The sequence below is a fragment of the Folsomia candida genome, unplaced genomic scaffold, assembly GCF_002217175.1.
Source record: "Folsomia candida strain VU population unplaced genomic scaffold, ASM221717v1 Fcan01_Sc003, whole genome shotgun sequence".
Lineage (NCBI taxonomy): Eukaryota > Metazoa > Arthropoda > Collembola > Entomobryomorpha > Isotomidae > Folsomia > Folsomia candida.
The window spans coordinates 85,718-100,508 of record NW_019091195.1 but is presented as its reverse complement, the minus strand read 5'-3'; the positions used below and the strand labels follow the sequence as shown (position 1 = coordinate 100,508).

The window sequence follows — 14,791 nt, the reverse complement described above, 5'->3', positions numbered from 1 at the left end:
CCCTACAAAAACCCTAAAAACCCAGCAAAAACCTCTGGGGTTGAATTTTTCTAGAAAGGTTCCGGAGTTTTTCCGAACTCTGATGGAGAATGGGCAAATGTATTTATCCAGTAGTTGCCCTGCCTTGGGTAGTTGCGTACATGGTTATGTAACAGAATATGCAATAGGCTTGTGTAATTGGACAATTTTTGTGCATTTAGTGATTAGCATTGGTGTTATTAAATTACTTTTTTCGCGTACAATTAAACTTTCTCATTTAAGACAATCTTGTTCTTTATTTTGCTTCATATTTTCACTCGGAACAATTGCATCCCATTGTTGAATTAAGTTTATTTAATTTTTGATATTTTTCAACTTGAAATTGTAACATGATAACGGCATATGTCACGATGACACTCACGGTCTGCGGTTAAATTATTACCAAATGTTACTCCATTAAATTTCTAAATAAATAAATAAATAATACTGTTCAATTACCGTTCCAATAAATCCGTACGAAATAGTAAAGAAGTCAGCACCCTTCAATCCAACAGGATTTGTACACATTTCTCTATGTGAAAAATTGAGAAATGTTGAAAATTCATCATCTTTTCTTCTATCTTGATCCAACTCCGCAATGCTTTCGTTATCATTTCTTCTATGACGACCAGTGACGAATCTCATAATCCATTCAGTAAATTTACTAGCCTATTAATCATTCACCCTTTATTTTCTCAAAATATTTAGCAAATATTGATGTAAGTACCTCTGCATTGGCCTCCGCCGCAATAATCAGCAAACTCGAGTGCATGATAAATTTATGCACGTAATACAGTAAATATTCAAATGAATTTAGTTCAAAAATTCCAAACACACACCAAACGAATGTGGGAACCATTCCCAACATGTAAATGAGTACGATGCATCCACAAATAAAATTTATGGTAGACATCATTTCAACAAAACTCAAGTACGTTCTTATTATCTGGAAAAATACATAATAATCGAATGTATTTCCTTATTAGCACTCAACTGCATAAGAATTTCCATACCTCATCAGAATAATAATAATTATTATTCCCAGTAAATGAATCATATCGATTCAAACACTTAATAAAATTACAACTTGTCCAATACATCGCCACTGCTCCAACGATAGCCATAACTTCGACTAAATGTTCAACTTGTCGCAACAAGTTCATTAGCAGCGTGCTACCAATTGAGAAAATGAAAATACTCCAATGTGAAAATAGTTCCTCTTCTTCCAATTGTTCGTCGTCTCGAAAGTGAATGTTATACAGTCCAATTCCACCGTAATATTGTAACATCCCAACCCATCCTTTGACAACTATGTCGCTATAAATTTGCTCAAGTAGTAATTTCATTTCTGTGTAGATTACGACCCCCATTATAATTTTGGGACACTAAATGTAGAAAAATTTAAAGATGGAAATACACTTACATACTTTTACATGGATAGAAATTGTGTAAAATATAATCTCACCAGTGATTTAGATTCTACTTGATTTACATTAATTTTTTGTTTCCTGATTAATTTCTCAAAATATTTTTTTCCTCCCCAAAAAGTCTTAAACCAAATTGGAGTATATCCTATTTCTAGAATTAGTGAGTAGCTCCAAACAAATGCTTTCTCGGGATGTGGCATCAGTCCCTTTTCAAAATGATGACGTAAATCCGACACCCCAGATAAAAATACTAGGGTGAAGACAAGGGTGCTCATAATCTAGTGAAACATTAGCCAATAATTTCAGAAATATTTCTTTACCATGGTTACCAATGATTTTGCAAAACAACTCACCCTCTGCACTGAATTGGTATGAATGTGGTAAATCCCATTCCTCTCCTTAAGCCGGAATGGTATCAACAGTAAATAATAACCAACTCGTAGTAATGGGTCAAATAATTTGCAAATCAGTTCATCCACTGATTCTGCAGAATAGCCTTTTGGGAAATTTTCGAAATGTATATTTGAAAATTGACTCTGACTTTGAGAAATTGCATCAAAATTTTGAACCTCCATCGCTGAGACTAAACTAGGAAGTGACCAGTAGCAACTAGATCAAGTTTTTGGAGAGATCGATCAATCAATCTGAGGATGACATTATCATTAACTGACCAGACCAGAGTAGGTGTATGGTTTCTCTGGACAAACAACAGGACATATGTTTTTTTATTAAGCGTGCAGTTATAATGAGCAAGCTGAAAGATGCTTTCACTCACTCTTATCTCACAAAATGTGTAGCACATGGTCAAAGTCGATCCACGGTAGCTGTGACAATTCCGGTAGAGTCATTATCCGGCATTCGGATAAAGTATCCATCCGAACCTAATCATTCGGTTCGGTTTGGATATTTTTCAACCTGAAAATTCGTCCTCTATGGTCACCGAGAAAAATTCGCATATATTTATGCAGACAATACATAATTACAATTATGGCAGCCAGTGCGAAAAAACGCAAGAGGATTTTTTGACGATGCGAGTTATTGGCCTACCTACTAACAGGGACGAGCATTGTCAGAGTTATAATAATAGTTTATATATCCTTGGTGAAAGCTAGACGTATTTGGCTTTTCGCAGAGCACTTTCTTGATTAAATAGTACCGTATACATGTACTTACACGTGACGTAGATAGAGACAAAAGAAAAACACCCATTCATACATATTTCATGCACTACGAAATTCTTCCAGACTACGGAGATGGTCATCAATTTTGAGCATTTTATATATGTACCGCTCTGTGATTTTGAGTTAAAATATACTTATTTGCACTAACTAAAGAATTGCATTCCCTAACTAAAAGCTGATATGCATATATGTACATAAATACAAAGTTCGTACATATCAGCAGAAAAAATAAGTGCACGTAAATAAAATGATTTAATTTCTATACTGGACCAATCTAATAACATATAGGCAATTCACTCAAAAGTTCTTTCATACATCTTTATCATATTTTCTCTTGAATCCACCAAATCAATTTCAAACCAAAACAAATTATATTTACCATAAGTTTCTATATAATTCCAATAAACGCGTTGTACAAATACGCTCATTATTTTCTATTTAATATGTGTATCTGTTATTGGCTGTTGCGCATTTTGCGCCTGCACTCCAAATCTAATTGTTCGTTCAATAACAGCAGGTGTGGTGAGACGAATAAATGAGCAAAACTTGAAAAATGAGATAATAGCAGTCAATCAATTTACCTTTATTCAAGTGTTAGTCACATTCAGTCTGGTAAGACTGGTATACAAGTTATAACACATTACAAAATAAAAACTCTGTCTACACAAAACCATACTCTTCCACAAATGACGCATAAAAAATAAACAAATATGTAACCAAATATATAAAAACACACAAAACACATCATAGATCAGGTATAAAGTAACCATCTCATAAAACCAACAGTTAAAATCCATTACATTCCAAATCAAAAACGATAAAACGAGTCAATCAATAAATTAAAAATTATCCAATACCGAAGTTATCAAAAAGTCTGTTAAATGAAACTTGAATTTCCATAAGAAAGGTGGTTATATCCATGCTAAAGGTATCTTGATAACATAAATGGTTCAATATTCTTACTAATTTCAATAATAGCTTGTCATAATTTATAGTTACAGCATCATCTTTTCTAGCAATTACAAATGAAGGCACACATTTCGGACAAGTCCAATTTTTAGAAAGTAGAATATTGAGATATGATTGATTGGAAATAGAAATGTTACACTTATTTTTGTGAAAATAATTTAAACAATGTACGCATTGAAGGGCACATTTATTCGGGTCGTCCAAGTTAAAATGATCCTTGAGGACAATAGAGTACGTTATTCCTTTATTAGTAAGCGAATCCGTGATGTCCTCAATGATTTCTTCACAAAGATAGCAGACTGGACCGAGTGATTCATCGTCATCCCAAACTATGTAATCCAACTTAAAATAGACGGTCCGGTATTTGTGCTGATCTAATTTCCCGTCCAGAATTATTACGTTTGTCTCGGGCTCGGCTTGACGAATAAAGTCGTCGACGGACATAGGTGGGATCGCCATTTCCATTAGATGATGAATTGATAACGGGTTCACAGATCAGCAAGGCACATAAATAGCAAAACAATTTTTCTTAAAAAACAGAATTAGGATAACTCTAAAACGTCTCTAAATTTCATGGACTAAAAATAAAACTTGCCACGTTTGGCACTATTCAGTGCAAAAAAGAGGAGCACCCCCAGAGCGCATCATGTAGGGTTCATCTCCTCCGAGTCCAAATGATGCAGGAACATGAGAGCTGCATTTGGGAAAGTCAATTACGCCAGCCAAGGTGAAGTCCGATTAATGTAAAAAACGCAGAGAAAGAAATCCCCAAGAAAAACGGTCACCCACGGTCAGGATCCAAAATCTCATCTACCACTATCCACTTTGGCCAGATAGGGAGGGGTTACTACACTTTGTAGTGTTGGGAGTGGCGAAAAACTTTCAAATTTTATGTAAACAAAAAAAATAAAGAGAAGAGAGCGAAGGAGAACACGTCAGCTGCTCTGCTCTGGATGCTCTAAGCAGAGATGTTGAGTTATAAAAAACAAATTCTAAGCGAGGAGGTTTGAACAGGGACACAGACAGTTTGGTTGATCTTATCATGTTGGAAGTTGGTGAGTGTGGTGAACTTTCACCATAACTTAAAAAAACTTTCTCATTCCTTCATGGATTCTGCCGGTCTAAATTCTTAATTTTACTTAAAACTAAATAAGCATCAACTTTTAACTCGCGCACATTCCTCTCGAAGCCTTCTACATCAAGGGCCAAGCCAAATACTGATTCGAATAATTCATTCTGGACGTTCAATTAGGGATGCATGACCCATGATTACCTTTTACCTAAAAACCTGGACGACTGCATACTTAAATGATTTCATCTAGCCTCATCTAAGAAAAAACCGATAATCTGATTTATTCTTGTAGAGTTGAGGCTAAGATGAGGCTTATAAATCATGCCTCAACCAGGTTCAACAGGTTCATATATTACAAGACTATACAAACGAGATAATATTTTGCGGTCTCGTGCTGAGTCTAACTTTGTGTGACCAGAAGACAACAAAATTGATAAACAACATTGGAGAGATTCGACAAAAGGGAAAATTGGGATGAAAGCGGAATCATGCTGAGATTACGAGCATATTAAACGAAAATGCGTTCTTGCGGAGATTTGAGGGATAACTCATTTGTCTATTTTTCTTATTATAATACCGTATAAAGAGTAAAGGAAAATAGTTTAAGAGTGTCACTTTACTGGATAAAGAAATGAGACACAGAAGAGAATCAAAAGCATAACTTTACGTTATTATGTAAAAAGTTAAGTACTTTACGTAATACATGAGCAAGTGGCAAGGCTGTGCAAGCAATTACTCGATACCAGACTAACAATGCGATGGTGTGAAGTGTAACCCTCCGATTTGGCTTAAATTTTAAAATTAGGTGGTCCAAGCCAATACAACTAACGTTTCTTCAGGCAGTTTGTGCGATGGTGAGAGTTACTCAATATATTTGAGGTCAAAGTTCAAAAAACGGCCGACTTTTTTCAGGCGGAGTGAGAAAACTCCACTTCCAGTCTCTTCCCCTCGCTTTGATTTGCAGGTGTCTCGCTCACGCATACGCCTTCATGCTTAAATAAGTGCGATTTTTACTTATTTCTAGTACAAATTTACATAAAAGTTAATTTATAAATTCGCCAACGGTAAATAAACATGGAAAAACTTAACTTGCTTTCCATTTCGAACGCGTTGGTTCTAATATCCAATTAATTTATATTTTAAGTGCTCCTGTGTTTGTTCCAATGATTCGATATTGTTGGTACTCGAGCGGATTATGAGGTGATGAAGAAAAGCCCGAGTTTAAAAATGTAAACGACGTATGTCTTAGAGAAAAAAAAATATTAGTTGCGACCTGAATTGTGGCAATCCCACATTCATCAAATTCAGCTGGTGCAGTTTATCGTATTGTTTCGTGGACTTTTATGAAAATAATCATACGGTCACATGTACAATGAATAATTAATATTTTTCTACAAAAAAAATTAAATTTAAAATTGTTGAAATGAATTATTTTTCGGAGTGAAAATCAAAGCGAGGGGAAGAGACTGGAAGTGGAGTTTTCTCACTCCGCCTGAAAAAAGTTGGCCGTTTTTTGAACTTTGACCTCAAATATTTTGAGTAACTCTCACCATCGCACAAACTGCCTGAAGAAACGTTAGTTGTATTGGCTTGGACCACCTAATTTTAAAATTTAAGCCTAATCGGAGGGTTACACTTCACACCATCGCATTGTAAGGATAAGCCTAAGCTATTAGTATGCCTGCTATCCTAAGCCTTGTATGGCTATTAGCATGCATACTTTTGTGCTTCGTCACGATCAGATCACGGGAAATTAATAAGTACGTGAAATAAACAGGTATTTATGATCTGGTCTGATGATTAAGAGGAGTTGTCTGTTCCGAATTGTTAATAATAAATAAACTAGCTGGCATAATCGTTCAGTATTTTTTAAAATTGCATGTGTTTGGGGTTTTTAGTGTCCCAATTGACATTTGCACTCCTTACTTACATCCTGTTCAGTTTCATGGATTTAAGGTAGCAAAATAATGGACCATCAACCCTACCATAATTATACATTTATAAAAAATAAATTAGCTTCCACATTTCGATAAGTATAAAGTTGTACATTTAACTAACTCTTTACATAAATATGGCTTAAATGTACTTTTAAGCAATAAGCTGAAAGTGGGGCGAAGGGTTCACCGGATTTTTCTAAACCTTTGTTTTAGGTTTGGCAGTATAGCAAATAATGATGGACCAAACTGAAATTGAATCGATTGCAAGTATTGTCTACCTTTATTGAACTTAAATATGTTATGTCATAACATATGTAACATTTTAACCGAAGCAGAAATTATATACTCATTTGCAACTTCATAGTTATTAGTCAGAAATGTGCAATTTGAGCTTGTATAAATTAAAAATTAGTTAAATTATGTCTACATGTCTGCATATACATATGTACATATGCTTACGTGTCTGACCAAATATTAAAAATCATTACATTTCCAACTTAGGATAAGGGGTGGAATATGCATAATATTCTGTAATCTATACATGCATCTAACCTATTTTGTAAGTGACTTCTAAATGGACGATAAAGTTTGGTTGTGCGTTTAAAAAATTGTGATTCGTGATTAAGTAGAAGTGTTCTTTCAGTGACTTTCTTTCTGCAAATGGAAATTCAACCGAAAGAATTGGTACTCAAAAGTACGGAAAATTTAATTTAAACTGAAGACGTAATTATAATCGATTACCAGTTTAAAGCGGAACTGTGAGTGGACAGACTATCTCTCCAATCAATTAAACTAGGATTTATTTTCTTTCAGCAAACAAAATATGGAAGTCAATTGTAGTAATGGCGCGGTCATTTCTCTGTTAAAATTTCTTTGAAAAAAACCGATAAATAAATAATCTCGATAATAATTGATACCTACATATAATCCAAAATGATCGTGCATTTAGGCCGTAATTTGTTTGTGAAAAGTAATCTAATCATCCATGGAGAATTTTGACCGGATTCTAATCCGGAATCGAGTGTAATTCACATAATTGCTACCCTTTACTACCGCTAATGTCAAAGTGATTTCGTATTAAACAGCACCACTATTTTGTTATAAAAGGTGACCAATTTCTAGACAGCCAGGTTCTATTGTCCAGAACAGCTTCAAACGTAGCCACTAAATAGGAACAATTTTCAGAATGAAAATTAAAGATACATTTCTCCTTTTGCTCAATGCAAAATCGCAATTGCAAATCAATTGCAGTTGCAAATCAATTGCATCGTTACATCGAAAACGAGCAAAAGTTAAAGACACAGCTCATCAAAATAATGTATTTTCCGAAGTTTATTTCAGTGTTCTAAGATCACTGCTATATTTATCGAATATATTTGGAGTGACCCCAATTAAATGGGATCCCGTCAATGGGAGATTGTTTGTCTCAACAAATAAACACTTGCACTGGAAGTGTTACGCTGTTTACTCCGTAATCATTGAACACATTTTATTTACAGCAGTTCAAGCGGCGTACAGTTATCATCTGGGGACCATGTTGGATGTAGGACAGCTTTTATTGGCTTTTAGCTTTCAACTTCTTTCAGCTTTGTCAATTTGGTTATTAATTATGTCGCCGGAAGATGTCGTAATTGCAGTAAATGGTTTGATTCTCTACTTGAAATCATATTATGGTATGACGACTCGTAATAGTTGAGATTATTCCAGATTTGTAACATTTTTATGTATGCAGATAACTGGATGTTACCTCAATTGGACGTATACACTCGAAAAACGAGTCAGCTACTGGACAAGATATTAGTCACATTTGTACCTATTTCATTTATGTGCGTTTTTTTTGCGCCATGCCATTTGTTTTTTCAACCGATGTCCAAAATGTACGTGACGTCGCTATTTTCAGAACAATGGCTCAATACACATCAAGTTCTGCAACTCGTCATCCTACTCCCAATAATAATTTTGTATCTATTCGCGTGCATTGGAATTGTCACAGTGTATATCCTTCATTTCCAAATCGTTCTAACCTACATATTTTTCTTGACGCCAATACTTTGGAAGGATTTGAGACTTAATTTACCCTCATATCGCACTGCCGCTGAACTTCGGTCTAAGATTAATTTGACCCACGAGTACCGATCTATTGAGATAATTCATGCGATGGCGGTGGAAAATTATGGACCGTTAATACTGCCGTTTCACACCGTATTTATGCTGATCGCTATATTTACAAGCTACGTTGCTACACGATACTGGACCGTTTTGAATGTTACTTTTATTAGCGTACTTGCTTTCTTGGCATTTGTTACTGTTATATTTTGGGCAATAGTTTTAATCTTTGGGGGATTTTATTTCACTCAGTGCACAAGAACTATAAAATCTTGGAAACACTTTGAGGGGTGCAAAGAAGATATTTTGTACATTAAGCTTTTTGCAAGATCGTGTAAAGCTCTTAAAATTGGGGATCAAAGTCGTTTCAAGATTAATAATTTGTCACTTTTGTTTTTCATCAAAGGGGTAACGCGTGGAATTATGCGAGCATTGTTAACTTTAAGATAAGACGAGATCCGTATATTAAGCGACTTGGTTTTGATGATCTAACTTATTTTAAATTGACCGAACAATAATTGTTAATTAATTATTAATAGTAGTTGCATATGTAGAAACTAAAATTTAGCCTTAGGACGACAACAATCAGAAGAATTTTTTAAATATTCAGATAGGGACACAAATGTACGGCGCTGGTCGTTTAGCTTTTTCGAAATAAATGTATGTAAAATGATTTTATTACACGGAAGGACGCTAAATAAAAATTTAGCGTTTTTATGTAAAGAATTTTAAGAAAAGTGAATAAATATTTTGAGTCTGACATCAAATTTTAATTATGAGTATTTTGAGCTATATATTTGTGTCCCTATATATAACCAAATTTTCTGAAAGTTTTACAGATGAATATAATTGCATTCGGGAGTAATATTTACTAAAATCTTTATTTCGAAATTTTATTCGATTTAAAATTATTGCTCTCTATCTGCTTAATGCTTAGTGGGATCATCCCATTCAAACATATTTATAAGACAGTGGATTTACAGATTTCTTCACGCAAAATTACAATTTCCTTCTCATTGCAACTCGAACAGTTATAAAAAACGCAATTACGGATACCAGCAGAGGGATGAAAATCCCATAGTAAAACACTTTCGGATTTGTCACCCCCCAGCCTCTCGTCATAATGCTGCGCAACGCTCCGTTCGGATTCGTCGGGGGCAGACAATAGCAGAATGGTTTGTACCACCACGCCACACTTTCTATTGGCCAAAATGTGTCTGAAAGAGAAAAGTGGATAGTAACCACACTATAAATATTCCAGAACTAAAAAAAGTTGATCAGATTTAATTACCTGACGCATATATGCCAAGCATCACTATCGATACTTGGACGAAAATGGAATTTATGATAGTTCTGCAACATTCTGAAACTAAGGTCGTCAAAGCTATGATGTTTACACGGAGGACGTAGAAAATGACGAAAATAGAAATCCAGCTTCCAACGATTACATCGCCTCGATACCACCAGAGATGCGTGAAAATTACCACAGCTTGCGGTAGCATTATCGAAAGGTCAGCGATGTAATAGGAGAATAAGACCGTGTGATATCTCACACCCGTCGCCAGCGTTCTGGAAAGACTACTTTGAGTCTTATCGAGACTGTGAAATAAGGAGGACATTGTCGAATTGATTCCCCAAACCCTACAATAGTTAGGTGTCGAGATCCTTAAAAATTTGGAAAAAAATATTTATGTAACTATGCATTTACTTACATTAAGAGATACACCGGTGCTAGATAATGATTCCAAGTATCTGTCAAAGATCCATGGATTGGGTTGAACTAGAAAGTAGAATAATTTAGAACATAAAATTATTTACAGATTTGCCAACAATATTATTCTTATACCTTTAAAGGAAGATTGACCACACGTTTATCCACGCCAAACCAGACGGCAAGGTTTTCAAATAATTGTGACATGCTTGATACAATGTATTCTCTAGCGTAGTAAGAGATGAGATAATCTAAAAATTATAAAATTATAAATTTTCAACAAAGTATACACAAATTTTCATATGTCAAATCCCATAACACACTTGAGTTATCTAGCTGCACAGACATTGTTGATCCATCCAGGGTCTCATTACCGGCATGAATATTAAACACGATTCGGTCTCTCAAGTAATCCGAGTAATTCCTTGGAATCACAATGTAGCCAAGAATGTGACCCATTTTCAAAGATTTTAAAGCTTCAAGTTCTGAATCCTTGTGCACCTGTAGGTCACACAAAATTAATAAATATGCGTAATTTATCCTAATTTTGAATAATATGAGTAAACATGCATACCGAGTTCACAATTGTGCCGTCACCTACTAAAATGTGTAAAAACTGACAGCCAAAATTATTGACCGTGCCATCACTATTTCCAGATCTATACTTAGTTCGAAAATTTTGAATTTTTTCATAAAAGGATGCGACATCATTTCGACATGGTCTGTCATAATTCACGACACCTATTTGAAGCCCGATAGGATCATGTCCAATACCGTGAATGGCAAGGAAGCAGCCCATTAGTGTGGTCATTATTTGGATTGCACACATCCTGTCATTTTTTCGTTATTATCATTAACCGCCAAATCTCTATGTACATATGTAATTAGGAATAATGAAATGTCATACGTCTTAAATCGTATGTTGATTATCCAGTTGCGCTTTGCAAGTGCTTTCAGGCTGCTAAATTCCCTCCTAAGCGAAACCCAATTAATTTGATTCATATCGGGTAAATAATTAGCCGCCATCTTGTCAAGTACAATTTCCTCATGGATACTCGACTCCTTCAAATATTTCTCTAATTTACGAAATGCTGTGAGTTGGACGTTATTTTGGAGGCTACTTGTTCTTTTCGGTTTGGAGATAAATAATTCAGAACTATTTTCTGGTTCCTGTTTGGCTTTGCACGCTGCAAGAATGGCATCATCCAGTAATGTAACTTTATACGCTTCTAATAATCTGCTTGGAGAATCTTCGATCAAAATTGTTCCATCTCGTAAATAACCGATCTGTAATTATGCATAGTTTGCATGAAATTAATTTTCCATCTGGCTCTTAACAATTGTACAATGTTGTAATACTTTATCGCATTGCTTTGTTTCTTCCACGTAATGTGTCGTGATTAGTATCGTGGTTTGTTGAGTTTTAACCAAGCTTGTGAGGTATCCCCATATCCTGGTGAAAATGCGAATGCATAAAGTTAGTCAGACCAAAAATTCTCCTTTGGATGACATTACAGACAAAATTCTTCAAATTTAGTTGTGATTACTTTAGCCTTAAAAGCGGGTCAATCCCTACGCTTGGTTCATCTGCAGATGTATAATTTTGTTATCTTTGAATTGATGTAGGCCATTGATTGTTTTAATAATTTTACTACCAAGGATTAAAAGTTCGGGATTATGTAATAACGCGACTCCCAGCGAAACTCGGCGACGTTCTCCTCCACTGAATCCAAATCAAACACAAGTAATGTTGATAAATGGCCACAAATAAATGGACATAAATATAAGCACCTGTTTACGATAACTATTATTATTACCTGATTTCATTAATATATTTGTTCAAATGTGGCAAGTCTAGTAAGGTTTGCAGCTTTTCCAACTGATCATTTATACAGATTTTTGACATCGAGTGTAACATGCCATAGTAGAAAAATGTTTCCTTGAGCGTGAATAGCTCGTAAAGTGAGATTTCCTGGATATGAACATTTGTAAATGTAACGTCGTAAAAATGCTAAGGCATAACATAGGTATTTATAAACCTGTGGCATGTATCCTATCACACTGCCCGCAACGCCATTTCTATAATCAGAAATGTCTCTACCAAATATTTCAATCTTCCCAGAGTTCAAGTGTTGGAGTCCAACTGTGAAATTAAATTTTGATCTTAAGTCAACCCCGAAAAACAATAAATAAAAGTTTAAAAAATAACCTATGCAGGATAGAAGAGTCGTTTTCCTAAATTTAAATATATTTGTTATAAGTTAATTGAAGATCAACATGCCATTACATTCAGAGGAGTTACAATTTTTTGAAGTTTTACTCTTACCCACATCCACTCGGACCAAGTAAGGCATATCTGTTTTACATAAAATTCATTGTAGCATTTTTAGCTAATCTAAATATGCACATTTTCCACTGGTATGTACATAAATTTAACTTAACCCACATCGTTCCCTTATCCACGCCGAGATTAACTCCGTTTAATACAGGAGCACCGTCCGAGTAAGATTTCCTTGCCGCAATTAACTTTAAAGGAGGAACCTCTCCAAAAGATAAATCCATGCTTAAATCCATACTCTAATAATTTTTCCAAAATTTTTCCGTCAAGCTATATCCAGTTTAACACTTATTACAAGACTAATTAACATCATGACAAACTCAAAGTGATTTATGATAGGGCGACTTTCTCACGATTTTCATGCCTACTTATGTAGATATATCGAAGAAATAATGCAAATATGCATCCTCTTAAAGACCTGAAGAGATCTAAACCTGGGTTAATTTGCAGATATTGCTTCATAAATATGTACTACGTGTCAGAAAAGTTGAGTAGTACCTGACAAAAAAATCATCAAATTTCCAAAATACCCATTTTAACTGGATTCATACTAAAGCACACAGGATGTGGCATCTCCTCATAATTATTTTATATTTCGCTAAAGAACTTACAATGTTTCGTCTTTATCAATATTTGTTCATCAAGTGTGATCGGTTCTCATAGGAAATACTTTAACGTCAAACTTCTACCAAGGTTGGGGATGGTCATGTATGTTTATCATTTTCGAACTTGACCATGATCAGGTACGAGTACTCGTGTTATCTTGTGATATATGTGCAACAAATGTGTACATAATTAATACCTGCCACAACGTATACAACAAATGGCACATACGTACACGTACATATACATATGTAAGAATTTATACACAATTATTAAATTATGTTGCAATCAAATATGATGGGAAGTTCAAAGTTTATAGTAGATTTATTGTGAAATAATTTTATGTTATGCCTGGAAAATTGAATTAAAAGCCAGTAAATATGATTATTTCTTTTATGCATATATATTTGTGGTTGAGGTATTCGTACATACTTATTTAGTTAGTACCAATTATATAAGCTGCCATACATATTAAGCAATTTTAATCATTTTTGGTATCGGGTAGCAAATGTGAAAAATAAATAATTCTAGATGATAACCTTGAATAAATAAGGACTTCCAGAGTGCATGCATACGTGAAAATTTATGGGGCAACCTGTGCAAATTGAATATGTAGGTACTAAACTCCGTTTCACAACTCGTGATATTACCGCCACATGTAAGAGCATCGTAGTCTCACATCACCAATTTTTGCGAAGCAAAATTGCGAAGCAGAATTTAATATGCAAACACTATCACTGTTCATATTAGGGAATAAATGTCCGAAAAACTTATCATTTTACAGATATTCATGTAGTGTAAATAAATGCATAGTGCATAAAACAGGTTGGTGCCAGAACTTTCATTCAGCTTTTAGATGTCACTAAGCAAAAGCATACCTAAATAAATTTATCTGTATTGTACAAATTCAAAGCTATAGTGCATCGAAACGCACTTCGGTTTAAATACAGCATTTTGATTGATTGATTGATTGATTGATTGATATAAGTTTTTATTAACGGTGTCGTACGAGCGTCAGCACAAGTGCTGGTTTTCAGCCCTGGACATCAAGCGACAAATTCGAATATAATTTGATATAACTAAACCATTTTATTTATGAACAAATTAATATGCCTAACTGGTTCACTCTATGTGTTTTGATTTTTAGGCAAATTGTTTAGTTCACACTGGACTTCCTTACAATCAAACTTGTATCCATGTAAGAAATTTACAACCTGCAATACTAATAGAAATTAAGTCATTTACAAACGACTTATCTCTTATTAAATCATCTATCTTAATTTATTGTATACATACATACATAAGCAATTTAATAAGTCAATTAGTTATTTCTCACATGATTTGCAAATGGATATATATGTACTATAACTCTATGTATGGACCTATGTATGAACATACATATTTATTACTTAATTTATAACGGAAGCAG

At 34.4% G+C, this 14,791-nt stretch overlaps 3 protein-coding genes across 3 annotated transcripts; 1 reads left to right on the top strand and 2 right to left on the bottom strand.

Annotated features, from left to right (window-relative positions):
- Positions 1 to 242: 242 nt before the first annotated feature.
- On the bottom strand, positions 243 to 2,019 carry LOC110847820. Its single transcript, XM_022094829.2, has 6 exons — positions 1,799 to 2,019; positions 1,484 to 1,723; positions 1,032 to 1,403; positions 746 to 964; positions 478 to 687; positions 243 to 403 (listed from the first exon to the last, which is right to left on the bottom strand). The coding sequence occupies exons 2-6, from the start codon at positions 1,718 to 1,720 to the stop codon at positions 293 to 295; spliced, it is 1,149 nt and encodes a 382-aa protein (XP_021950521.2). The 5' UTR covers positions 1,721 to 1,723; positions 1,799 to 2,019; the 3' UTR covers positions 243 to 292.
- Positions 2,020 to 8,006: 5,987 nt separating this feature from the next.
- LOC118435116 lies at positions 8,007 to 9,466 on the top strand. The gene is made up of 2 exons (XM_035850457.1): positions 8,007 to 8,277; positions 8,337 to 9,466. The coding sequence occupies exons 1-2, from the start codon at positions 8,139 to 8,141 to the stop codon at positions 9,158 to 9,160; spliced, it is 963 nt and encodes a 320-aa protein (XP_035706350.1). The 5' UTR covers positions 8,007 to 8,138; the 3' UTR covers positions 9,161 to 9,466.
- A 106-nt stretch (positions 9,467 to 9,572) lies between these two features.
- Positions 9,573 to 13,073, bottom strand: LOC110845487 (ABC transporter G family member 20). The gene is made up of 15 exons (XM_022091919.2): positions 12,868 to 13,073; positions 12,748 to 12,777; positions 12,631 to 12,656; positions 12,461 to 12,564; positions 12,239 to 12,393; positions 12,077 to 12,144; positions 11,969 to 12,008; positions 11,781 to 11,874; positions 11,329 to 11,708; positions 10,996 to 11,251; positions 10,745 to 10,922; positions 10,557 to 10,672; positions 10,423 to 10,490; positions 10,002 to 10,351; positions 9,573 to 9,927 (listed from the first exon to the last, which is right to left on the bottom strand). The coding sequence occupies exons 1-15, from the start codon at positions 12,993 to 12,995 to the stop codon at positions 9,710 to 9,712; spliced, it is 2,211 nt and encodes a 736-aa protein (XP_021947611.2). The 5' UTR covers positions 12,996 to 13,073; the 3' UTR covers positions 9,573 to 9,709.
- Between the last annotated feature and the right edge of the window lie 1,718 nt (positions 13,074 to 14,791).